Source organism: Physeter macrocephalus, chromosome 7 (genome assembly GCF_002837175.3).
Source record: "Physeter macrocephalus isolate SW-GA chromosome 7, ASM283717v5, whole genome shotgun sequence".
NCBI classification, from domain to species: domain Eukaryota; kingdom Metazoa; phylum Chordata; class Mammalia; order Artiodactyla; family Physeteridae; genus Physeter; species Physeter macrocephalus.
Genome location: NC_041220.1, coordinates 153088762 through 153113863, shown reverse-complemented (window position 1 = coordinate 153113863; position 25102 = coordinate 153088762). Strand labels below are relative to the sequence as shown.

At 53.4% G+C, this 25102-nt stretch overlaps 2 protein-coding genes across 2 annotated transcripts in view; one reads left to right on the top strand and one right to left on the bottom strand.

Annotated features, from left to right (window-relative positions):
* Window positions 1–11338, top strand: part of GPR143 (G protein-coupled receptor 143) — a 35533-nt gene extending 24195 nt beyond the window's left edge. The window contains exons 6-9 of the mRNA XM_028492512.2: window positions 350–458; window positions 1851–1968; window positions 3161–3404; window positions 10849–11338. Coding sequence (XP_028348313.2) covers window positions 350–458; window positions 1851–1968; window positions 3161–3404; window positions 10849–10943 — 566 coding nt within the window. The 3' untranslated portion in view covers window positions 10944–11338. The remainder of the gene's footprint in view (window positions 1–349; window positions 459–1850; window positions 1969–3160; window positions 3405–10848) is intronic.
* A 6385-nt stretch (window positions 11339–17723) lies between these two features.
* Window positions 17724–25102, bottom strand: part of TBL1X (transducin beta like 1 X-linked) — a 241535-nt gene continuing 234156 nt past the window's right edge. The window contains exons 14-18 of the mRNA XM_055086310.1: window positions 23553–23627; window positions 23016–23143; window positions 21070–21235; window positions 19256–19357; window positions 17724–18308 (exon numbers count right to left, since the gene is read on the bottom strand). Of these exons, the coding sequence (XP_054942285.1) occupies window positions 18282–18308; window positions 19256–19357; window positions 21070–21235; window positions 23016–23143; window positions 23553–23627 (498 nt within the window). The 3' untranslated portion in view covers window positions 17724–18281. The remainder of the gene's footprint in view (window positions 18309–19255; window positions 19358–21069; window positions 21236–23015; window positions 23144–23552; window positions 23628–25102) is intronic.

Sequence of the window (25102 nt, the reverse complement as noted above, 5' to 3'; positions counted from 1 at the left end):
CAGCGCTGTACCAGTGTTCATTTCTCCATGGTGACCCACGTGCCTAGGGTTGTGTAAGATGTTAACTCTGGGAACAGCTGGGTGTAGGGATACGGGAACTCTCGGTACTGTCTTTGCAAATCTTGTGTAAATCTCAAGTGATTTCATAGTAAACGTTTAAAAACTCTATATTCCCGTGAGTCTCTGAGAAGCCCCACGTGGAGGTGGTGAGGAAAGCGTGACAGGGTCTTGCTGGGCTTCACCCTCTCCTGCCTGGGCTTCCGAGCTCCCATCTGTTTCACCGCCCTTCCTTCGCACGCGGGAAACGTAAATAATGAAATTCCGTGCTGTTCCCCTCTGCTCTTCACAGTGGCCTCTTTACTAAAAGGAAGACAAGGAGTTTACACGGAGAACGAGAGGCGGATGGGAGACGTGATCAAGACCCGATTTTTCAAAATAATGCTGGTTTTCGTTATTTGGTAACCTTTCTTCTTTTTTTTAAAACCGTCGCTGGGAAGGGAAATGCAAACCGCCTGTCATTTGCTTTTCCAAGTGTGACCTGCAAGTTCCAAAGGGAAGAGCCTTTGGAGAGGAAATTTTTGAAACTTGTGCTAGGTGCCTTTGGAGGAAATGCTTGCGAGACAGGAAGGCAAGTCTACCATCCGTGAACTTCTGGAAAGATATTCACATCTACTCAAACTATGTAAAAAGCCCTAAGAACGAAAAGTCCCGAGTTTAGTTTTGATGTATCCCAACCATATGTCTCCGGAGTTTTGCCCCATCGCTGGGGTTAGCATGCAGATCAAGTGCCTTCTAAATCACCCATTTGCAGCAGTCTTTTTTTTTTTTTTTTTTTTGCCGCGCAGCAAGTGGGATCCTAGTTCCCCGACCAGGGATCGAACCCGCACGTCCTGTGGTGGAAGCGTGGAGTCCTAACCACTGGACCACCAGGGAAGTCCCTGCATCAGTCTTGACACCAGGATTCCTGTATCTGACAAGATACAAGGGCAAGGGCCCATCTTTAGCGTTAACGACTCACCGCTCAGGCAAGAAGGGTAGAGAGTGGGACTTCCCCGGCGGTCCAGTGGTTAGCACTCCACGCGTCCACTGCAGGGGGCATGGGTTCCATCCCGGGATGGGGAACTAAGATCCCACAAGCTGCGTGGCACGGCCAAAAAAATAAAAATAATAATAAAAAAGAAGGGTAGAGAGCAATCTTCCTGTCCTCAACTACCCACCCATCCCCCATTCCCCCCCACCAACCCCCCCACCCCGCCACAGGCGTCCTGCCCCAGCGTTTCAAGTGGGTGTGCTGGGCATAGACCTGTAACCAATGCAAAATCGACTGGAATCAGGAAACACTTTGCTGTGGTGAAGCAATGCTTCGCAAGACAGAGCACACCTTTGTGGTGTTAATAATTGATCTGATGTGAGCAGGTTTGTTTGGACGTAAATTAGCTCCCTCTAAAAATACACTGAGCTTGTGGTTTCAAACGTCACCTCCCTGCCAACAATAACCTCAAAAAATTCAAACATAAAATGTCAAGATTTGTTTTGGTCTCCATCAAAACATTAGCTTACTCTTCAGAGGAAGGATGAACTCTGGGTTATTTGACATGTGCTAGAACCTTCCACCTCATGTGGTGTTGAGTGAGACCATCGGAAGGATCTGTTGGCCTCTGCTTTGGGCTGCGAGGGGTGGCAAGTCTTACGTCAGATTCTTGGTGTGCTGCGTCCTCCTTGCTGCTAAGCAGGCACTGCCCCCGCCCCAGGACTTCTAGGTCTCGGTAGGCATGGTCCCTGACCCGCAGCGTTAAAAATGAATTGTGTCACATGCTCTCTTCACGTGTGGGCCATTTTCTTTCTAACAGTTGGGTGTCGAATATCATCAATGAAAGCCTTTTATTCTATCTTGAAATGCAACCAGATATCAATGGAGGCTCTTTGAAACAGGTCAGAAGTGCAGCCAGGACCACGTGGTTCATGATGGTAGGTCCATCTTAATTTAAACTGTTCTTCCTAAAGAAAAAAAAAAAAAAAAAAAACAGAAGGGATAAAACCACTCAGAAGTATGACCTGTATGTTATTTAAATATGCAGGGAGTTGAATAGGTTCCTGGGATGCTCACGTCTGGCCTTGGTCCACGAGCTGGCTATTTCCATTCAGTGTTGGGATCGTTATTAAATGGATATGACTCTGGTAAATCAACTTGGCAAGTGAATCAAACCTTTCAGGCAGATTTAAAATATCAGGGAATTTCTCTTGAAGAAATGTTTCAGACTGAAAAAACCATAGGGATGTAGGCATTGCTTATAACATTATCCGTAATTATAAAGCATTATAGATAACCCACATTGTTTTAAACAAAAGGGAATGGTAAAGTTAATGATGGTCCCTGATCTTGAGGAATGTTATGCCCATGTTGAAGATGACAATGTGAAAAAATGACAATTGTGAAAACTAGTGTTAAGTGAAAAATGCAAGATCTAAAAATTATACTGATTTCAACTACCTAGTGACACGTGTATGAAAAAATATTGGTGAGAAATACACAAAATCATAATAAGGTGGAAAGAGCATGGGTAGTTTCCCTCAATGTTTTCATTATATTGCATTTCCAAATACAAAAATCCATGCACGAGCTGCTAGTGGAGAGATGCACGGTGCCCTACACAGAATTAAAATATATGTTGCTTCAGAGCCGGGGGAAAGCTGATTCAGGAGGATAAGACCGGCATTAACTGCCTCCACCCCCTGCCTGTGCTGTGGTCATGTGCAGGGACCACACGTAAGCAAAGTTTCCTAGGCTGACTGTTAGGCTCAGGCGCCTTTGTGCGGTCACATCCTGCCAGGGGCGCGAGGGGCAGGGCCCCGAGTCCCTGCGAGAGAGGACGGCCACGGGCCAGAGGTGAGACAGCCCTGCTGGGCCGCCCAGGGCCTTCCCTCTCCCACCTCCGCCCTGCTCTGACTCAGCTCCTCTCCCCACCTCACCTCCTGTGTCTTCAGGCACCTTTGAGGGCCCAGCACCTCCAGCCAATCTCTGTCTCGCCCCACACCAGCCAGCGGGGCAGGTCGCAGTGAGGCCAGCCCAGCGGGCCCCGAGTCACCCTGGGCACCCCCAGCGCTCTGAGTCCCACCGTCCCACCCTGACTCACCCCTGTCTCTCTGTCCTCCCTGCCAGGGGATACTGAATCCAGCCCAAGGGTTCCTGTTGTCCCTGGCCTTCTACGGCTGGACAGGCTGCCGCCCGGCTTTTCGGGCTCCCAGGAAGGAGATCCAGTGGGAATCGATGAGCACCTCGGACGCCGAGCGGGGTCCCCCGTCCCCGAGGGGCTCCCGTGAGCCCCGGGAAAGCCCCGCTGTCGGGAAGGAGGTGCGGGCCGGCGGGCACACTTCCGATGAGGCCTTGAGCCTGCTGTCTGAAGGTAAGAGCCCCTCCTCCGCCAAGGCAGGCAGACGGCGGGGCCCCTGGCTCCCCTGGAAATGCTTTATAAACGGCCACGTGGCCGGTGCATATCATTTCTGTCCTGATGTCTGGAACCTGGTTCAAGGCGAGAGTGGAAAGTGACAGCGTTAGTCCTACATCTCATCATCCACCTCTCCTTTTACTATGACAGTGGTACCTTTCCTCTAGTTATTAAGCACCGTAGCCTTGTAATAATTATAACTGGCTCCACCTTGGGCTGGATGGCCTTTTGAATATGAGAAAAACTGCCACTTCAAACCCGTCGCGAACGTTTGCTGTAAGACAATGCATGGTACAACCTGACCTCTGTAGCTTTTAGTTGCAGCTTGGTTTGTCCACTTCATTCGGGGACATTTAAGATAACACGCCGGTCGTCCGGTGCTGGCTCTTCTGATCTGTCCTTTGCATTTCAAGACTCTAGCACTGTGGTCCTCAAATTGGTCCTCTTTTTAAACTCCTGTTTAATCTGATTTGGGGTTATGTCTATTAACCCAGCCGATAAGGAGGAAGAAAGTTCAAGGCCCAAATAATGTTTCTGTAAAGACTGCCATCTCCTAAACCTATTACATACATTTTATATTTATATATTCATGTATACTATCTATAGATATAAATAAGCCTATTATATGTACTTTTCATTAAACATACTGTAACCTTATAATTTATCATTTGCTCTGTATTCTGAATTTACTATGACAAAAAGCTCATTTATATTCTAATCAAGATGGGTAATGAGGGCTTTCCTGGTGGCGCAGTGGTTGAGAGTCCGCCTGCCGATGCAGGGGACGCGGGTTCGTGCCCCGGTCCGGGAAGATCCCACGTGCTGCGGGGCGGCTGGGCCCGTGAGCCGTGGCCGCTGAGCCTGCGCGTCCGGAGCCTGTGCTCCGCAACGGGAGAGGCCACAGCAGTGAGAGGCCCGCGTAACGCCAAAAAAAAAAAAAAAAAAAAAAAAAAAAAAAAAAGATGGGTAATGAGAGAGAATAATCACTAGACCTATGATCCTTATTCCTAACTAAACCTCAGGGACTGTCATGCTTACGATAACTGATTAATGTTACCGTCCCTGGTCTATGCAGATCTTTATTCCCTTGAAAGATTCTTCCTGAGCAGACATTCTGCTGTTAGCATTGAGTAGCAAGACAGGAAATGCTTTACAAGGAGCGGACACGTGTTTGCGGCACCTCCTCTGGGGGTCGGGGGTTGATCCCCACAGATGCTGCTCGGGGAGGAGGCCACCCCACGCCCTCCTTCTGTCCCCAATGAGGCCCTGAAGCCCCCCCCCCACCTTCCCACTTCATTACACTGGGGCTGGCTGAAAACGCTTTTAACAAGAATGCATCACTCTGTAGCCCATGTGCCGTCTTGCACTCATGCTTGACCCCTGCACGTGGTAAGGGCCCAATAGTCGTTTGTAATCATTATGTTAAATTACACATTTTCTGATGGGAAATTAGTTCTAAAGGGCCTAAGAGTAATTAGTTAGAAGATGTAAAGAGTTCTTAGACATAAGGTTTAAAGAATTCTTAGTAACATAAGAGTTGGGGTACTATGTCAAATATATCTCAAAAGAGCTGGGGACAAAAAGACTTGAGATCTCCTTAACCATTTTTTTTTAGTAAGACTTTATAATGAGTAAGCACTTTCTTTGACTAAAAGCAACATTTGTCAAGCTTGTTAGAAGCAAGGTGACATATGGTCTAAGTATAAGGAATGGACTTGCTACGCAGGAGCCATGATGATAACCTCCCGGGAGGGCTCGTGGCTTCTGGGCGCAGGACTGTCCATCTTGGCCTCCTCCGAGTGAGCTAAGGACTAGCCCTTCCTGCACATCTCACTTAGTATTTCTTGACCTCTAATAGGGTGCTAGCGACAGTGATTTTCATAAGATTAAATAGATCTTTGTGCTATGTGCTTAAATAGTGCTGGGACACAGAGGGCATTCCGTAAATGCTAACTCTAGTAAGCATATATAAATCCCATTACATATTCATAACCTGAGCGGAGACATGGAGCAAATGTTGGCGAGACATAGAATGGAAGAGTCCATGAAAATGTCCAATCTGTGTTTAAAGTATGAAGGCAGAGCAATCTGGGCTAACGATGTGGATACGTGTCGGGAAACAAGCCCAGGGCAGAATGATCCCCACGCAGGAGACTCCTGTTCTTATACCACAGGCTGTATACGCTGCTGCCAGAACCCTCCAGAAACGGCAGCCTTCTGTCTACAGTGGTAATCTTGGAAATGAGATACGGCTGGCTTGGTCTTGGGCTGTTTCCTTTCTCCTCCCTTCCAGCCACTTTGCTTTTAGTCTCTTTCGTAAAAGGTAGGGAGCTACTCATAATACAGAAAGTACTATTACACGTGGGAGAAAAGCCCAGAGATACAAACTCGAAGCGGTAAATACAGTTAGGCTTCTCCCTGTTCGCATTGGTTAAGATGAAGCTTGACTGGTTTATCATATCCTTAAGCCTCTATCTCCTACTTTAGGATTCACTTCGAGGCCAACAGGCTTACACTGAGCCTCCGATAGGAAGTATCTGACGTGGTGTCTGGCACTTACTAGGTACTTGACATAAGTCAACTGAGTTTGAACAAATATTCATCGAGCCTCTGCAACATGGTCAACAGCATTTTAGCTGAGGGGCGGGGGCGGTGTGTGTCGATTGTGAGTGTCCCTGGGAAGTACCATGTAGGAAACTTGCAAGCATCAGTTAAGCAAAGACAATACTGTATTGTATTCTAAAAAGTCTGACGCGTTAAAGGAACACAGAAAAGGCAGGGCCTCCATTGGTGTTGGCGCATGGGTGAGGGTTTCTGGAGGAGGTGATGTTCAGACTGGGTCTTGCACCGCAGACTGGAACGGGAGAGGAGGAAGCCCGGAGGACACCCTGTGTGGAGACTTAGGGCAGAACGTCTGTACGTTGTTCAGGGGTGGCCACAGCGTGGGATTTGAGGGAAGCTGGAGAGGCAGGTCGGGAACAGATAACGAAGGGTTTTTACAGATTCTGCTAAGGAGTTCGCATTTTATCTAGGTGGCCAGCGAGAGGCCAGTTAAGGTTTTTAAGTGGAGAGATGCACTCAGATTTGCTTGTAGGACTAGCCTAGTGAATGGTTGTGGGAGAGTTGATTGGATGATCATGTTTCATGACCATGGCAACAGCTAAGATTGAGGGGATCTGTGTGTAATTCTCTGTGACAGCTTCGTTCAAAATCGCATCTTTATGAAGAATCAGAATTTCCCTTGGGACTAAATGTCAAGAACAAAGGGTACTTCTCACAAATAAGCAAAAACCTGGTTGGTTTTTATCTGGTGAGCACCAGAAAACCTTAAAACATCATTTCCTCTGTCCATGAGCTTTACGAAGCGTAGTGTCTGATCTCTGGCCCTTCTTTAACAGGGACACTGTGCTCACAGGAGAAAAGTTCAGGATCTGAGGGATACTTTAACCTTATCATTGCCCTCAAGGGTTGGGGGCTGTATTTCTCAGGAGATCTGCTCCCCTAGCCTTCAGCGTCACCCTGGACCAGGTTCCCCCAAGCCCTGCCCACCGGCAGGGGCCACGGCTCTGGTGGCAGGGCGGGGCGGCAGTGGAGCTGGGGGGCGTGGTCACAAAGGGGGCGTGTCTTCGGCAGAGGCGGGGAGGGGCGTTGATGAGAACAGGCCTTCCCTTGCTGTGGCAAAGGAGAGGGGCGTGACCACAGGGATAGGGGTGTGGCTGTGGACGAGATGGACCACAGGGTATAAGGATTGCGTCAGTGGGGTAGGGCCGAGACGCGGGGCATGTGGGGAGACGAAGAAGGCTGTCGTTAGAAGAGAGCACATGTAGTGTGTCCACAGGTAGGAAGCTTGTGGCCTACGCAGAACACAGTGGATGGAAGTGAGGGGGCATAACTGTATGTCTCCTCTCTCTCTTGCACGTCTTTTCTCTCCCCCCAAGTGTCTTTCCCACAATTCCCTGTCTCTCTCACAATACCCTAGTTCTTGCACCATTCCCTCTCACCCACAATTGCCCTTTCTCTCCCCTAATCCCTTGTTGTTCCCACAATTCTCCATCCTCTCCCACAACCCCTTGATTTTCTCACAGTTCTGTGTTTCTCCCACAGCCCCCTGTTGCTCCCACAATTCTCTTCCCACAGTTTCCCATTTTCTGCCACAATTCTGGATTCTTCATGGTTTCTCACAAATCTGTCGTCTTCTACAGTTCCTTTTGCTACCGCATTCATTCCACCGCTCCCCAAATTCCTTTCCTCGGAGAGATTTCTGTTCTCCAGCATAATTCCTTCTCTCTGACAATTGCCCGTCATCTCCCACAGTTCGCTCTCTCACAAGGGCTCTCTTCCACAACGGCCAGTCTCTCCCACAGGACTCTTTTCCCCATAATTCTCTGCTCTGCCTGGCAATTCCGTATCTCCCCCCGCACCCCGCCAAGTTTCTGCCGTTTCCCACAGTACTTTTCTCCCACCATTGCGTCTCTCCCACATCTCTGTAAGCCTCCATCACAGTTTCACACCTCCCCCAAATTCCCTGCTCTCTCCCACACTTCCCCGTTACCGTCCCCATTTCTCTGTTCTCTCTCATACACCTCATTCTTTGTCTGTGATTCTCTCTGCCGTCAGCTGCCCCTCCACGTAACACCACGTGGCGCCGTGGGTTGTGTCTGCCAGGGGAGTGTGGGACCGGGCCTCCAACTCTGTCGGGCTGGCTGGACCCACTGCAACACCTTGAAGGGGACGCAGGCCCAGGGGTCGTACGCTCTCCGTGGCCCATGGTCCGAACCACCTGGCTGGGGTTTCTGATCTAGGGCCTCGAGGTTTTAAGGGATCCAAGAGCAACAGCTGAGGGTACCGGAGGCATCCAACATGCCTTCCCAAATGTTAGGTCTGCGTGCAGCCAGGAACTCCTCGAGAACCTGCCTGGGCTTGCAAGGCTCCCTGCCGGCAGGTGCTAGGAAGGCGCTCGGCCCTTGGGCACTAGGAGGTCGCTGGCAGCTGCGTTTCTGGCACGCACACCCAGATGTGCACGTGCACCGATAGAGAATTAGCCCCTCACCCCGACCATGGCCTCTTTGGATTTGCTTCTCAGAGACTTTAAGACCAGACGAGAAAACCCATGGAAAGGCAGGCCTGCTGGAAAGTCCACGCTGCAAGCACCCGGCCAACTCGGCGCAGGCGGGGTTGGGGGCCAGGGGCGCGGGTGTGTGTGTGTGTGTGTGTGTGTGTGTGTGTCAGGGGCGCGGGTGTGTGTGTGTGTGTGTGTGTGTGTGTGTGTGTTCAGCGGCGGCGCCGGCGTCTGACGCTCAGGGTTGTCGTGACACAAAGGAGTCTCCTCCGTGGAGCCCCGGGGGACGGGGAAGGAAGCAGGAACTCTGAAAAAGGGGACAGAATGTGTCCCCAAGTGTCAGGTCACGGGCCAGGCCTTGATCACGAGCCCCCGTGTGGCCCTCCAACCCAAAGGCTTTTTGAAAAGACCACAGAAATCGCACACAAGTTCCCACGAGCCCAGGACGCGCTCGTGAACGGCGAGCGACGCCGAGAGAACCGAGCCTTCGGGAAGCGCCAGGGAACCCCTCCGGCCGGAAGGCGGTTCCGGAACCGGAAGTGTCTTCCGGAAGCCTCCCCAGCCGCGGCCTGGGCTCCCGGAAGCGCAGGTTCCCCGAGGGCAGCGCGCCCTCTCCTCCGAGCTGGCTTCGGGGGCCCAGAGCCGCGATGCCGGCCCTTCCCCCCGTCTTCTGAATTCCTTTCCCGCCCCGTGGCGGGCTCTTCACGCTGGGGGCGGCTCCCTCCGACCTGCGTTCTCCCGGACTCGCCTCAGGGCCGCGCGCCTCTCGCAGCGCGCAGGCCGCTGTGGGGTCTGGGTGGTGGCGGTGACCGTGGTGTGTCGGCCACGTGGCAGACAGCGCGCTTGCTTCCTCTTGGGTAAAATCGTCACCTCTTCCTGTAGCTCTGGCTTCCCCAGGCATTTCCAAGCCCACAGAGTGCTGACGGCCTTTTTCCCCTTTAGTATCCTCTAAAACTCTGCATGTGGCTCTTCTTACTGCGGGCTTGTTCCTGCCGGTGTTTATACGTGAGTCTCCATATGAGTGCTCTGACGTGCCTGTGCCGTGTCCCACGGATGTCAAGGCGGTGACCCCACGGTATTTAGCCATTCAACGTTAGTTTGTCGTGCCGGGGGCTTGTTGAAGCACTACAGATACTGTGGTGACTAAGGTAGACAGATGCGCTGTCCACTGAGACTCTCCATATGATTATATAATAACTATTATATCAGCATTTGTGAATGAAAGTCACAAAGAACTGTACGATATTCAAGGCGGCGAGAGGTGCTGCAAAGAACAACACGTCAAAATGGGGCAGGAGAGTGGTTTTAGATAGGCGTCCCAGACACCTCCTTGAGGAGGGGGTAACATGTGAGTTGAGACCTGAATGCGGGGTGGGAGTGAGCCATGAGAAAATCTGGAGCGCTCTGCACGCAGGAAGAGAGATGTGCAAAGGCCCTGGGGCAGCACTGAGCTTGGGTGTAAGAGAGGCATGTGCCTGAAGGCTGTGAGAGCAGAGGGACATGAGGGGAGGAGGCTGCAGCCGTCAGCGGGGCCTCTCGGTGGAGGGAGTTGGGGTATGGAGCTGTTCCTGAAGGGCAGTCACCTGCCCCACGCACAGCTGAAAAGGCCACCCTTCTCTGCGTCTTCCTTCGCTGTATTCCTGACACACACACCCTAGAACCTGGCACCCAGCAGGCAAGCCTGGATATCTGTGGAGCGATATCCGCAGAAAGAACAATTCTGACATCTGCTGCAAAGATCTCCCACACCTTCTAAAGGCAGGCGTGTTGTTGGAATGATTAATAAACAGACCTCCAGGCTTCCTCTTTTGGCTGCAGTGATGTCTGCTTTCACTCTACCGATTGTTACCTACATCCCTCCTCTTAAGTTTTAGTAAGAGGAGTCCTTGGGGCACCTCGTGGAATTGAGAGCAGGTGGCCGGGCGACCCCGGAGCCCTGTTGCCCCCGAGTGACCCCTGGGGCAGCTGTGCCCACCGTCACCACAGTGCACTGAAGTGATCTCGGGCCCCTTAGACAGCGTGTCCCAGGGCTCCGAAGCTCCCCCGTGTCAACAGTCTGTTTCCGTTTGGGCTGCAGCGTCCACAGGGTTCGGCTGAGATGCGGTGAGCTGCGCAGTGGCGAGGTTTGGAAGAAGGGAGGCGGGGTGGACCTCCCTTCAGGGAGGTCACACATCAGCTGCCCCAGATGATTCTGTAGGATTTTTGTCCTTCGGAATGATTTAACCACATGTAGGTGAAAGTATCATGTAATTTTCTTTTTTTTAAATACAGACGGTTGTGAAGCTTGTGAAAGACGTTCTCCGACACGGACACCGTCACGTGACAGTCTCTTTTCCTCTCCAGGTTCTGATGCCAGCACAATTGAAATCCATATTGCAAGTGTGTCCCGCAACGGAAAGGACACTGAATCTGTTCCGAAAGCCCGGGGAGACCTGTGAGAGGACGAGACAGAGGTCCGGACCCCGTCTTCCTCCGACTCCACGTTTCTCATCCCTTAGGACCGTGTTCTCGCCTGCAGTCAGCGCACTGCAGGGTGTAGCTCCCCCCACATCTCACTCCCACCACCACGTTACGTATTCCCCAGGGTCCTCTCTGCGGTAGGAGGGATGGTCCGTGAGCCTGCGCTTGGGGATGGCAGGGGGCAAGGGGGAGTCTCTCGAGATCAGACACTCTCCAGACTCTCCATTGACATTAGTTTTTCGGATCTGGCTGTAATGTAACTGCCAGATCCAGGTGCTTGGAAAAGTTAATAAAGTAGCTGTGTCCGAGCTCCCAGCCTGACTTGGATTCTGTCTGAACAACACCTCCAGCGAATGCTCTCGAGTCAGATAGTGATGATGCCAAAAGTCCACGCGAAGAGGCAGCCGCCGGACCGCCGGGGCACCGGGGAGCAGCTGCGCAGCAAGCTCCTTACCCACCACTAGGGGGCAGCGGAGGACCGCCTTGGGCCGGCAATTTAGCCCTCGGTCCCCACGTTGTGTTGAGCGATGATTCAGTCTGAGGAATCCTTGGTCCTCACGTTGTGTTGAGCGATGATTCAGCCTGAGGAATCCCTGGGACCTGACTTACGCTCAGATCATCGCCTACGTTTCCATCTTTCCATCAGATGAAATATAGATTACATATACAAAGTGCACATATATAATTATATAGAGAGTTGTCCTTTGATATCCGTGACAGGTTTGTTCCAGGACCCCCACGGATTTCAAAATCCACAGAGGCCCTCGTCCGCACCCGCGGGGGCCCTGGTCCGCATCCGCGGGAGCCGCGGGCCGGGGGATGGGCAGTGCAGACGGTCGGCTGTTTATAGTATCTGTTACTACAGATCTTGCATATATACATGTGCATATATATATATATATGTATATGGGGGCAAAAATACCGTGTATACTATTCATTGGAGACGCAAGCCACCTAGGTAAGTCTATCGAAAGGCAAGGCACCATTTCCTCAGGACACTCCAGTCAGCTCTGCCATGTGACCCTCGTGTATATCAAGACTAGGACTCCATCCTGCTCTAGAAAAGCTGTCCAGGATGCTTCTGGATTTGTGCTTTTGGAGTCACATGGCCACAGATGGATTCAGAGCATCCTGTGACTGTGACCGTGGTACCCAGGGCTGCGTGCTCCTAAAGATGGACCTACGTCACAGCCACCTTGACCCGAAGTGTCCAGCAGGTGTGAAGGAGTTTGAACTTTTCTGGGAGTCATCCGCGTTCTTAATCTCTGTATCGACATCCCGTGTGCCCCCAGCATCAGGAGCCCGTCCTCTGAGGACTCCCCATGCTGAATGAGGCACAGCCTCAACCCCACTCTAGAGCACAGCTGGCAGCTGCTCACTTTCCCAGGCTCCCTGGCAGCTAGAGCAAGGCATAGGCCTGGCAGAGAATCAGATTCGTGTCCCAAGTCTAAGTTGGAAGCTGGTGCCCAAGGCAATGGGCCGTGCAGAAAGCGGCACTGCTGCGAAGGGGTCGGCAGCTGGTGCGTCTGCTTTGGAAGGCATCCGGGGTGTGCTTTCAGGGGCCAGCCCAGTGTCCAGTATCGGGGTGTGGGCAGCTTCCAGTGCTGTCTGTGCCCGGTGTCCCCTGTGTGGGCCCGGTCCTGTAGCCTAACACAGCCCCGCAGCCTGTTCTCCAGAGACACCCCCCCCCAGCTGCTCAGCGTCCTCCTCATTCATTCCTTTTGCTTTACATTAGCCACAGTGAGGTTCAGAAGCTTGCACGTGAGAACCCAGGCTGCTGTGATTACCTTGGTTAAAGTGACCTCTCTCAGTAGATGGGGCGTGAGCACCGCAGCTGGCAGGGTGGTTTTGATTGGGATGGAGGCAGAGTGACACTACTTTCACGTGGCTACGTGCCACGCCCTAAGCTACACCTGGGCATTGGGGACAGAAACGAGCATCAGAGACAGAGATGCTATCAGTCACTCCGGGGAATAACAAACGAGCACCGCAGATCAGGACAGACCACGCCTGGCTTTCAGCAATTTCCCTGTAAGGCTAGCTGCTGCAGGGGCTGCTGTGTTATTGTTTTGTGGGCGGCAGCTGAGATGATAAGGGGAAAGATCTAGGGGACAGGGACTGATAGCGAGGGGAGATGAGAAGGTTCTTGAGAAGGGGAGGGAACTGGGGCCCAGAGCCAGGAGTTTGGACGTGACAGGTGTCGCCGCCGGAGGTGTAGCTAGGGTGGAAGGATAAGCCTGCTCCTATCAGGTGGCTTCTGTTTGACTGCAATTTTTTGGCCAGTTTATCTACCACACCTTAAAAAAACGTTTAAATGAGTCTACTTATTCCCCCTATTCCAAACATACCCTCTTCGTGTTTACAGTTGTGTTTCCGGTGGCATTTCTCTCAAGAACTTTGCTCGAGGGTAAGTATATTCCTAACAGGAGTTCCCATCCCCCAGAGGATTAGCTTCAAGTTTTAGGAGAAGGTAATACTGTAACAGTCCCTGCTTCCTTCCACCACGGGTACCCCCCCCCCCCCCCCCCCCCCCCCCCCCCCCCCCCCCCCCCCCCCCCCCCCCCCCTTCCTTTGCTTACCTTGCAAATGGATGAAGACACTGGGAGAAAAGGGAGCCAGACTGGAAAAAAAAAAAAACAACATTCCACCCAACTCTGAGTCTTTTTGTGAGGGTACGTTATCTGCTTCCCACCCCCTCCCAGCCCTTTTCATGCATCTCACCGCGTGATTTCCAGGCTGCCACCAACAGTGAACACCACCAGCATCCACAGGTGCACAGAAACCTTTCCGTGAATATAAAGAACACCGCAAAGACCCTTTAGGAACAGCACCCAGATGTGGGCAGTTAAAAAAAAAAAAAAGTCTGCACAGTGAGAGGAAACTTGGATTCCCGAAATAAAGTGGGAGCCTCAACGGACAAAACATTTTTAGAATCACTGCAGCAATGGGCTCCGTGCATCTGCAGATGAAAGTTAGACAATCTGGATTCAACCCAGTTTCCTTCACAGCACAAAGCAACCCCTTCGAAGCTACGAATATGCCACCAGCATCGTCGCTGAAGCCACGAAAGCCCACGTCGCACACGCATCTCTCCCGGGAAGCTCTGCCCCGCGCTGTGCGAGCCCACTGTGTTTGCTACAGAGGTCTCCCCGGGGCCTCCCCGGGGCTTTAGCAGCAGGGCTTGGGGTGCTCAGAGCTTCACCCCAAATCCACCACGTGGGAACACGCTTGGTCAACGTGGCGAGACTTAAAAAAGAGAAACACAAAACCAGGCAAGGCCGAACCGCAGACAACACTGGGGCCCAGGGAGGAAGGGATGGGCCCGCCCCTGGCTCTGTTCCAGCCCAGGATCAAGTTGGGACTAGAGGAAACTGGCACCACGACCTTCCTTTGTGACTCGTGTGTACCGCCAACCGCAGCCCGTCTCGCTGCGTCTGCCTACCACGGGGACAGCGGTTCAATTACGTCACATCCGTTCACTGATGAAAGTGGCATCAATGCGAACACCTGGCCAGGGCTGGCACAGAGCAGACTCCGGTCAGCGTTTCCGGACGTCTGTCTGCATCGTGCCCAGTGTCCGCTCACCACTGTCCTACCACCTTAGGTTCTGCTAACTACTCAAAGCTCATCCTTGAATTCCAACTCCCAGCAAACCAACCCCCCTCGACAGGAGAAAATTCATCCGCTCTGACTTGCTAAAACCGCCAGCCTGAAACACGGCAACACAAAGGAAACGTCCTCAAAAGCATGCTCCCTTTATACCGTACCGGGGCAGGCGACCCCGAAAGCGGCCCTCCCGCTGTTTTCTCCTGGAGAAAACACAGAGCTCCGTCTACACTCAGGGTGTCAGCGTGGGCCCCAGAGGTGCCGACCAAGGCGAAGAAAGCACACCCACCAAGTTCTCTATCAAAATAGAGCAATTTATTCAAGACACTGAATATGATCTGTTGATTCTCTCTTGAAACAAATGAGCTACGGCGCACAAGGTGATTCTCCTTCCAGGAGCGCGTGAGGGCGAGGGGCGGGGGGAGAACGAAACGGGGGCCGTGTGGGTGGAACAGAATCTGGCAAACGCGGACAGAAGCACATCTGGCTGCACGTCTGACACAGACAATAAAAACCGCAGAAGCCAGAATTCGCAACCTCAGGGAGCGGCGCAGGGGACGATTCTGCATTTGTCAAGAAACACGATTAAAAAAAACAAAACAAAAAAAAAAAAAAAACAGGTGGAACAAAAGGTTAAAAGAGAAAAATAACAAGGAACAGAAGCAGACCCTTATGTTTGACAAAGTGCACTTCACGTGGCTCCAAGATCTATGTTTAGAAAGAACGAACGTCACGTTCTGGGTGTCATGCGGGGTCCCACGTGCCCCGTGGGGGTGGCACCCCTTTTCCAGGTGTGCACAGAATGAGTTCTCGGGCACCGCAAACCCAACCGAAAATTCCGGGAAGCGTCGCTGTGCTACTCCTGCTTTCAGAATCAAGCTCCCGTTTGGTCACCGAGACTGAAGCATTTACTTCCAAGCGTCAGAAGCTGTAAACGAGGTCCAAAGGTAACACGAGCCACGGGGCACCGAAGACAGGCATGCGTCCGCTGAGCGCTGGCGGGCACGGTGCAGCTGGCGGGCGGCGTCTGCGGCTCAGGGCGCGGCTGCCGTCCTGCTGAGAGCGGGGATGGGTCTCCAGGCGCGCTGGCGGCCTCGTCTTGCCTCCCTGGGGCCCCCGGGAGGCTCCTTCCCAGTGGCCGGCCGAGGACGCCAGGAATGCGGCCGGTCTGCCTTCCTCAGCCTCAGGTCACTGCCAGGCCCGGGGTCAAGCCCCCGTGTCAGTGGCCTCACAGCCCTCGGCTCCAACCCGGCAACTCCCAACTGGTTCAGATCTACCAAGAGGCTGAAGTCAACACTTGGAGACCCTGGGTACCGACCGTCCGGTGAGGACCGTCTCGTGAACCGTCTTCGCCCGTCAGCAGGCTTTGGCTTGTCAAACACAAACTGTGTCCTGACCCTGGACAGCTGATGTCTGTAGACGTGACACATTCTCATTGGGTGAGGGGGTCCAGATCCCCCCAAACTGCACCTCAAGCCCAGTAACTTCTGGGTGGCAGGGATTACCAGTGTACCCGGGGATGTCTGCCATCTTCACAGATGGCAGTGGAGACTCCGGAGAACTTTGATCTTCTTAAAAGACAAGCGTTTAGGTAACAGATCCCGAATAAAATGCTCCACTCATACATAAACAGAGCACTTTGTTGGTCTTCTACAGACGGGGCTTGAATAACTCGCAGATCCACGGAGGCCCATCAATGATCCGAGAAAGATGAATGCACTCTGGCTTTTGGGGCTGGTCCCGGGACAATCCAAGTTTTGCAGGAGGGCCTGGCCTGCTCTGCCCGTTAGCTTTTGGCTCCACGGACAGACAGCACCCTCTAAGTAACATCGAGTCTTGTTGCTGGAACACACACACGGCTGCACCCTGCCTGCGCCGCCAGCCCCCCGGGCCCGGCCCCCTGCCCCATCCCGGCCTGTGCCTGCAGGAAGACAGATGAACCCAGAGGCCCTGTCTTCCGCTGCTTCCCCCGCTGCTAATTTAAAAGATGGGTCAGCGTCGGGTTACGACAACAAGAGTACAAAGTTCACCTGATCCAATGAAAGGAAACTCCTCTAGGAACACAAAGCCATGTTTAATTTTTTAAAAACAGTAAAAAGATTCATTATTACAAAAAGAAAACCTTTCTCCTCCTCTGTTGCAAGAGGAAGAAACTATGAAGAAGACAGAAATTATTAGTGACACTCTACCTACGTAATTCACCTTCAGGACCGAAAACCTCTCTCCCTGTTCGTTTTTGTCGTTATTAGACCCAGTGAGATCCTGGAGCCTCTCCCCCGTCAGCTGTGCAAGGACCGGCCGAGGTGCTCTTGGTGGGGGGACCACAGGTGGCCCCGCGGCCTGAACGATGCCAGGCGGCATCCTGCTGAGCGGACGGCTGTTGACGGCCCCTTCAACGCCGCCGGTCCTGGGAACGCTTCTTGGGTCCGAAGGCACGCTTCTCCAGGTCGCTCCGGCCGGCTACTATACGGTCAACACACCCTGAAAAAGGCCAAGGTCGTCTTCGAGCTGGAAGGGCCCGGATTTTCCTCTCTGGCCATAGGACAGTCCCAACGCCGACCCCAGAGCTGGCCCCTTCCCACCCGGACTCCTCACTGCCTCTCGTGAAGCTGAAAGTGAAAGGAAAAAGCTACCTCAGACCCTGCCTGTGTCTTCCTAAACTTTATTTTTTTTTTAAATATGAAGCACACAAAGCTCTCTATGTCTGATGGCCATTTTAGGATTTTAAAATTGTTTTAACATAAAAATATTTTTTTTTCTCCAAAAATACTCTGGGCTCTTTCTCTTATAAGTCACTTTTTTTTTTTTCTCCTGTAAAAAGTCCCCCGCCCTGCCTTCTTAACGTAAAGCACTTATTACGCGCCAAAAGTGCCCTTGAGACCTAAGATGGGAAGCAACTAGGAGGAAGGGGCGGAGAGAGTGCGCGAGGGGGAGGGAGGGAGGGAGGGGAGGGGAGGGGAGGGCGCGAAAGCCCCGCCTGTCAGAGACTCTGTGAGGGGGTGAGGCCAACCAAAACCACGAAGGAAGGAAAGAGGCGGAGGGGGCAGGCGACATCAGCAAAGAAGCAACAAACCCGAACAGTTTCCACCTCCGACCCAAGGCCCCCAGACGACAGGAGTCCAGCCCATAGAAAAACCACGGGACAAAGAGTCTAGAAAATAGAAAGTGTTGGGATTACAAAGTTGCCCATTTCATCCGTACAGACTGGTCTTTGAGCATCCTTGTGAGAGTAAGTGTAGTGTCCAAATTTTTAGGAAAAAAAAAAAAAAAAAAAACAACAAAACCCCACCACATGAGGAGTTCCCCACCCCCCTTTTGGTTTATCACAGCATTTTTTTTCTTTTTCTTTTTGGCACAGTTTTCTTTTCTTTTCTTTTCCTCTCAGCCATCAGAGCCTGTTCTGGATGGAAAGCAAACCGCGCCCCGTCTAGCTGGTGGCTTCATGCTTCCCTGGCTGAACGTTCCAGGTGGAAACCATTCTTTCCCCCTTTGATATGACCGTGTGTATGTTTTTGTTTTAAACTTCTTGATAAAGATTACAAAAAAATAGAGACTCCTGTGGCCAGGGATGAGTTGATTTCAAAGTACACCCTAAGGTCAAGTTCGTACAGTTTTGGAGCTGACAGAATTGTGTTTGAATAGTGCTACAACCCCACACGTTCACTGCTGGTCCGTTAGAATTCTCTTCTTGTTTCTAAAATACTTCGTGTTTACTTTCGCAGATCTAAGACACACACCTGGAAGGAAAGAGAAAGCTCCTGTTATCTTGAGACACGACACAAGATGCCTTTAGGGCAGAGGATGGCAAACGGCCCGTGGACCAAGACCCAGCCTGCCCGCCCACTTTTTTACAAAGTTTTATTGGTACACAGTAGAGAGGGTTCGGAGCATCTCTAACGACAGACTAACGTCTGGGCATCTGACCAACCAACCCCAGGCAAACAGGACAGAGGGGAATGGCCAGGTCAAGGGCTATGCTAGGAACTAACGGGGTGGCCACAGCCATCGGCGGGCGTCACAGACCAGACACCGACCTGGAGGGGCAGAGGGCAAGTCACGCCCGCGCGCACATTTGGGGGCCAGGCCGACATCTGGCCGGCCAGCCCACTGCCACCTGCCCTACAGCTCACGGCAATTCCAAGGGCAGGCATGAATGCAACAGCTAGACATCTCAGGGGAGCCGCACAGGGCCACTGGGACCCCGGAGAGCCGCGGAGTGCATGGTCGGCCCTTTATCCCCAGAGGGCCCAGCAGGCTGGGAGCCAAGACAGGACCAAGTTTCTCAGCCTCGGCACCTGCGACGCTTGGGGCCGGTCGCTCCTCCCCTGGGGGGCGTCCCGTGCACCGAAGGAGGTTCAGCAGCAGCCCTGGCCTCCGCCCACCCGATGCCAGTAGCCCCCGGACCAAAGCGGTGGCAACCAAAAGGCCTGCAGACGTCGCAGATGTCCTCCAGGGGCAGAATCACCCCGGCCGGGGACCACCAGCGGCACCGAGAACACGTCATTCAGGAAGTAAGAGAGACGGCTGCTCCCAGAGGCGGTGCCAGCCCAGAAGTTTCCTTCGCCAACACACCTCGGCTGCGGCGCTCGGCGGCCCCCACAGCGCTGGAAGCCCCCGCGGGTATCACGGGTCTCTGACTTTTTGTGTCTCCACCGCCCCCCAGGAAACTACGGGTGCTGCTTACGGAGCCGTCCGACGCGCTGGCGCCCACTTTGTCCCCTCGGGCGTTCCAGCAAACCTCGAAGATGCCGCCGGTGCCTCGGTAGCTGTGGACGAGACTTCCGCTCTGCAAAGCAAAGCCAGCATCACTCGCGATGCAGAGCGCCGACGTGGACCCCCAGGGTGTCAGCGCAGAAACTTTCAAACACAGAAGCTAAAGGAATTTTCAGCGGCCGTGACGCGCCTCTCAGACCTGCCGCCACGGGGGGCACCGCTGACCTGACCTACGGCAGCCCGCGGAGGCGGCCTCAGCATGCTGCAGCCGAGGTCACGCCTCCCAGGGGTCGTTTCCGGGGCCAACGACGGAGGGTGGCCAGGGGGACTGAGGCAGCCGGGGAAGGAGCAAGTCAACAAGGTCACGCGTATTTTTATATTTAGAGAAGGCGTCCACCCCACTGAGGATTCAAGAGACCCTCAACGTGTCTCAAAGACGTCTGTGATTTATAAAAAATAAAGGGGTAAAATGACTTGCTGACAGCAGGAGTCACCTAACTGATGATGTCACTTTAGAAATGCATCCATCACTATTTCCGGCGAGAGCTCCACGAACAGACTGCTGCACGTTAATGTCTGTTTTCCGGGTGGCCTATCTGGGGCTCTGAGGCTGGGCTCGGCACCAGGCTGGCTCCACGTAAGGGCCACCGTCGCCTCTCGTTCGCCGAGAAGACATGAGCGCGTGAGGCAGCTCCTGGGAAGCCTGAGGTCTCAGTGGACCACGCTCGGGTCCCCGCCAGTGAACGTGGCTCCCGCAACGCCTCCCTGCACCAGCCACAAGGGGGCGCGGGCTGGAGAAAGTACATTCATCCGAATGCCACCCAGGCCTAAAGGAATCACGAAGGAGCGTGGGAATGAAAACAGGAGGGGAGGGACTCCCCCGGCGGTCCAGTGGTTAGGACTCCGCGCTTCCACCGCAGGGGGCGCGAGTTCAATCCCCGGGCGGGGAACTAAGACCCCGCGTGCTGCACGGGGCGGCCAAAAAACACAAAAACAAAAGACAAAACGAAACAAACGAAAAAAAAACACCCCCAGAAACCAGGAGAGGAGAGGCCACTTCACCCATCCTGAGGCCACACAGGATGGATTCACTGGCTGTCTGCAGCGATCCCTCCCGTAGCACATTTCTCTCTTCCGCTAGCGGGAGACCCAAGAGCCCAGTATACTCAAATACCGTCTCCTTTTACTTCTGTGACAGCATGACCAACAGTGACATTCCTGAGGCTACCCAAACACTTCCCTTCAAAAGATCAAAATGCCAGGACAACAGCCAACGAATATTCCTCACGGCCCTTGACTTGTTCCCTGAAGAAGCTACAGGAGCTGGTGTGGGCAAGAGGCGGCCAGGGCTGGCCTCACCCCGGACGGCCGTTCCCCCTGGAAAGCTCGGATGGAAGGACACTTCTGACCTAGACCTTAGTACCCACGGGGCAGCGTCTCGGGTGGGAAGGTGACTGGGTTTCGATTTTCCAAGGTGACTCCTCATGCCCAAGAGAAGGAAGCGGCAGGTGGAAGGCTGACCTGCCAAGGACTCAGAAAAAGGAACGAGTCGCTGGGCGTCCCTGGCGGGGAAGACCGACCGCCCACACGGAGCACGGGGCAGACGGCCCTGGGTCTGGGCTCCGCCCGGGGAGCTGCGGTTGGTGTCAAGGCTCCACGTCCGAGGTGAGGCATTCCCGAGCACACGTCCACTCCCTGGCTGCCGTTGCGGGCGGGGGCCGCCAGAAGCGTGACTGCGGGGGGCGCTGCCTCTGGAGAGGACTGCGCGGTGGGGTCGGGGGTTACCTGCGTGTTCCAGATGTGCACGCACTTGTCAAAGGAGCCGCTGGCCAAGTGCTTCCCGTCGGGGCTGAAAGCTACACTATAGACCGGCTCCTGGTGTTTGGTGAGCGTGTGGATGCAAACGCCCCGCTCCACGTCCCACAGTCGAACTGTAGAATCGAACGAAGCACTGGAAAGACGGGAGAGAAGACGTCACCACAGCACACGCGGGTTCCCGACTGTTGCCCTAAGACGTGGCACGGACAGCGGGCGCTGCTTTCCTTTCCTGGCTCTTAACGTCTCGAGAGACGACGAGCGGGTACGCTCTTCCTCTTCTAAAACGTGAACCAGATATACTGAAAACAAAGCCACGGTCGTAAAACAAATCTTCTTCTTTTTTTGGGTGCTGTCATGAGGGAAACAAATTGACATCCACAACTCATTGGTCTGTGCGTTTTTCTAAGATATGAATGACCTGTATTTCTCTATTCACTACATTTTCTAAAGCGCTCCCACAACTTACAACACAACATCTATCGCTGCCAACTACAATAACGCTGAGAGCCGTACTTGGGGACATAGCAAACCGAGCAAATACAGAATTAAAATATAATCGCATCCAAATGCACAACCGCACTCGTGGGAGCTGCAAATTTTAGCAATTTCCAAATGTGAAGGAAGAGCGCGCAGCGCAAAGACGCTGTACCCGGCGCTCCTTCTCTCTGCAGGGACTGACAGCCGGCAGCTTGTCCCTTTATGCTTGTTAACTACAAGGGTCGCTTACGCTCGTAATGGGTGCCACGTGACACAAAGCACCTTCCAAGTTATAAAAAAAAAAAAAAAGAGAAAACATAGCGTACTGTATCCTAGACATTTAAGGGGATTTCAGGACAATTACTTGAAATAAGAGAGTAACGGCCTTCGTGTTTTTCCTGGATCGGCCTTTCAGCTTGTGGGACTTCCGTCCAGTGTTTTCTAAGAGATGGCCTGGGGTCGGTCCTTTCAGTAACAAGAGTCCTTGCTGCCTGGCGAGGCCGCCCACCCCACGGCTACACAGCAAAGACGGAGGGCTCTCCCTCATTTATAGGAGGGCCACACCACCTGCCACTTCTCCCCCACAGCCCTGTTCTCTGCAACTACACAGAACAAACCCACTGCTGCTTCCTGGCAGGGAAACATTCCTTCCAAGCCTGGTCTTTCCCAGGCTAAACAGCTGAACAAACACCCACGCTTGGTTGGATCATGGTCTCCGGACCCCTAAGTCATCCGGAAATTCAGCCTCAGAATCTCTTTAGTTTGTTTTTCTAAAGGTTCGTGTTAAAATACGATACTGGGATTGGAACATTATATCCTGCATGGGGTCCGAGGAGCACGGGGACAGGTCTGCTGACCGCAGCCTAAGTGATGTAACTCTGCGGAGGCCACTGTGGTGACTTATAACCACTCTTCTCAATTCTGGCATCTGACTGACTAGCCACTCCTCTGCCTCCAATGCTGGTGTCTCGGGGGTGGGGGTGGGGGTGGGGGTTCACCGAATCAACAGTGAGGTCAGATCTGGCTGCGGCTGGGGAGACTTTATCACCATTCAACATTCTCACCACCTGCAGCTCCAAGTTGAACCAAGTACACCAAGCCCAAGGTCCAAGCTGAATTGTTTCCCTTCTCCATCAGGAAAGCAAAGTGCCCGGGGCCTGGACAGACACTGATTCCTCCCACCAGCCTCACGGTTAAGACCGTCCTTACCTCAAGTCTGCCGCCACGTGATAATTTATATCTCGGGGCCCTTTCCAAATCAGCTGCCTCTCCATTTACTTTGGAAGGGTGTCGGCACATTTGGAAGACAACCTGGCAGTATTTTCCTGGGCTCTCTGGATATGAGTAACTTTTACCGGCCACGGTGCTGGCTAAGCCACAGGGAGCAAGGTTGCTTTTAGGAACCGAGACCGGGCTGAGGGCTGTCTTCCCTTTACCTTGCTAGCATGATGTTGGAGTTTGGGTTGCTGGTGGCTGGCCCGGTGGGACTCCACTTTATGGTATATATCTCTTTGCTGTGAGCCTGAAGGTCATGGACACACGTATCCTGCTTCATACTCCAGATCTAGAGAACACACGGGGAACAGGGTGAGCAATGGCTGCCCCTCCCACCGGGGAAGGTTCACCACCATCCCTGCTGGGAGCAGCTCCTTAGGTTCCTGCCCTTGGGAAGCTCACGCCCAGTGGGCTGGGCAGCTGGCAAACTGGCCAGCAGAGGGGCCGGCTGAACACCAGGGGGCGCCCGTGAGAAAGGCCGCGGGAGGGGAAGGGTGGTCAGCGGGACCCTTGAACGGATAATTATGCGGGAGTCACTGCAGGACAGCGACTCGTCATTTGCAAAGAGGAAAGGTGACAGAGGTGGGAACAGTGCCCAGAACAAAACGTTCAGCTGGAGGAGCAGTGAGTGTTAAGACCAGCATTGAGTACAGGGGGTCGTCGGGGGTCCAACGGCTCAGCCTTGTAGAATGCTTTACCTTCAATGTCATGTCATCAGAGCAGGATGCTAGCAACATCCCAGAAGGATCCCATTTGATGGCATTGACCTCGTTCTGAAAGAGAGCAAAGGGTTTCAAAAAGAAAGAAAAGGCCTGGGAGTAGTAATACAACCTTCCAGCAGGGGGAAGGAAGGAGCGCACTGACCTCTCTGACAAAAGCCTACTTGCATCCACCCTGGATGGAAAAGAACACACCCCCGGCCGCAAGCCTAATCCCCTTTGCCTTACTCCCCCTTGCTCATTTGTAGAGAACCACAGCCGTATGCCACACATAACTAGCCACCCTCACCCTCTTATTTCTCTAGGGAAAAAAAAAAAAAAAAAAAAATCACAACTAGGAAGGAAGCCAAATGAATTTACACAGAGTAAGAGCAGCACATAAAACCAGGAAGACCAGTAAGTTATTTTAAAGCTGACTTGGAAAGTCATTTTCCGGCTCACTCTTAATACAACAGCTACCCCGCTCTGTCTCAATCTGTCAGGACACCTCTCTTTTGGTGCTGAGGGGAGGGGGAGGAAGCGTAAAGAGGCAAGGTCACCAGAGGGGTTGTAACGCAGGCCCAGGACGATGTGACCTGAACACACGCACGCAGACGAGCACCGGGTACTTGGCTATTTCCAGAGCAAACTGCCGAGTAAACAGAAGGCTGCAACTCGGCGCGTGTGGGAAGCTCCAGGAGGCGGGCCAGCGTGCGGTGCGGACCGGGGGGAGGCGCAGAAAGGAACAAGGCTGCAGGCGGCCTTCCGGCTCTGGGGGCCAGGGGACCTCGAGGCTAAATCCTGGAGGGCCAAGGCAAATGCTCCCGTGGGCAAGGGAGCCGCCTGCAGCTGAGTGGAGGCGGGGAACGATGTGCCCGGTGGGGTGGGCCGGGGAGAGATGGCGGGAGGCAGCCGCGGGTCTCGGGCCTCCCATTTCTAGTTAGGGGGACCGTGAGCCCCGTCCCGTTCTCTCATGCCTGTGGCTCCAGCCTAACAATTAACTCATTTCGCACTCATAATTAACTTCCCAATTAATCCCACGCTGCTCAGTGCTCCGGTTTGGATGATAAATTGTAACGGTCATGCTACTTGCTAAGGGCGCTGAGTGCTGAACGGTGCGAGACAGGCAGGGATAGGGCTGCATCTGTGTCCTATGTGGTACCTGTGGGGGAAGGCCCAGAAAAAAGGGAGGGATTGGAGCCTGCAGCACAAGGAGGAGGCCTGTGGGTGAGCCAGGGAGGTCGAGGCGGTCGGACTGAGTGTGTGTGTGTGTGTGCACAGGCAAGCGGACCCAGGAGGACATCAAGAGAAGTGGTGCCTGGTGAGAGGTGCGGACCAGGGACAAGGGCAGCGTGGGCGGCCCTGAGTGTAACCGCTGAGAACGTTACACATATATGCTAGGGTGCTTCACACTGTCTGGTGGGTCGTTAAGCCTCTATTCATTTGTTCAATCTCTTTTTCTCTTTTTCTTGTTTTTTTTTTTTTTTTTTTTTTTTTTTGTGCGGTACGCGGGCCTCTCACCGTCGCGGAGCACAGGCTCCGGGCGCGCG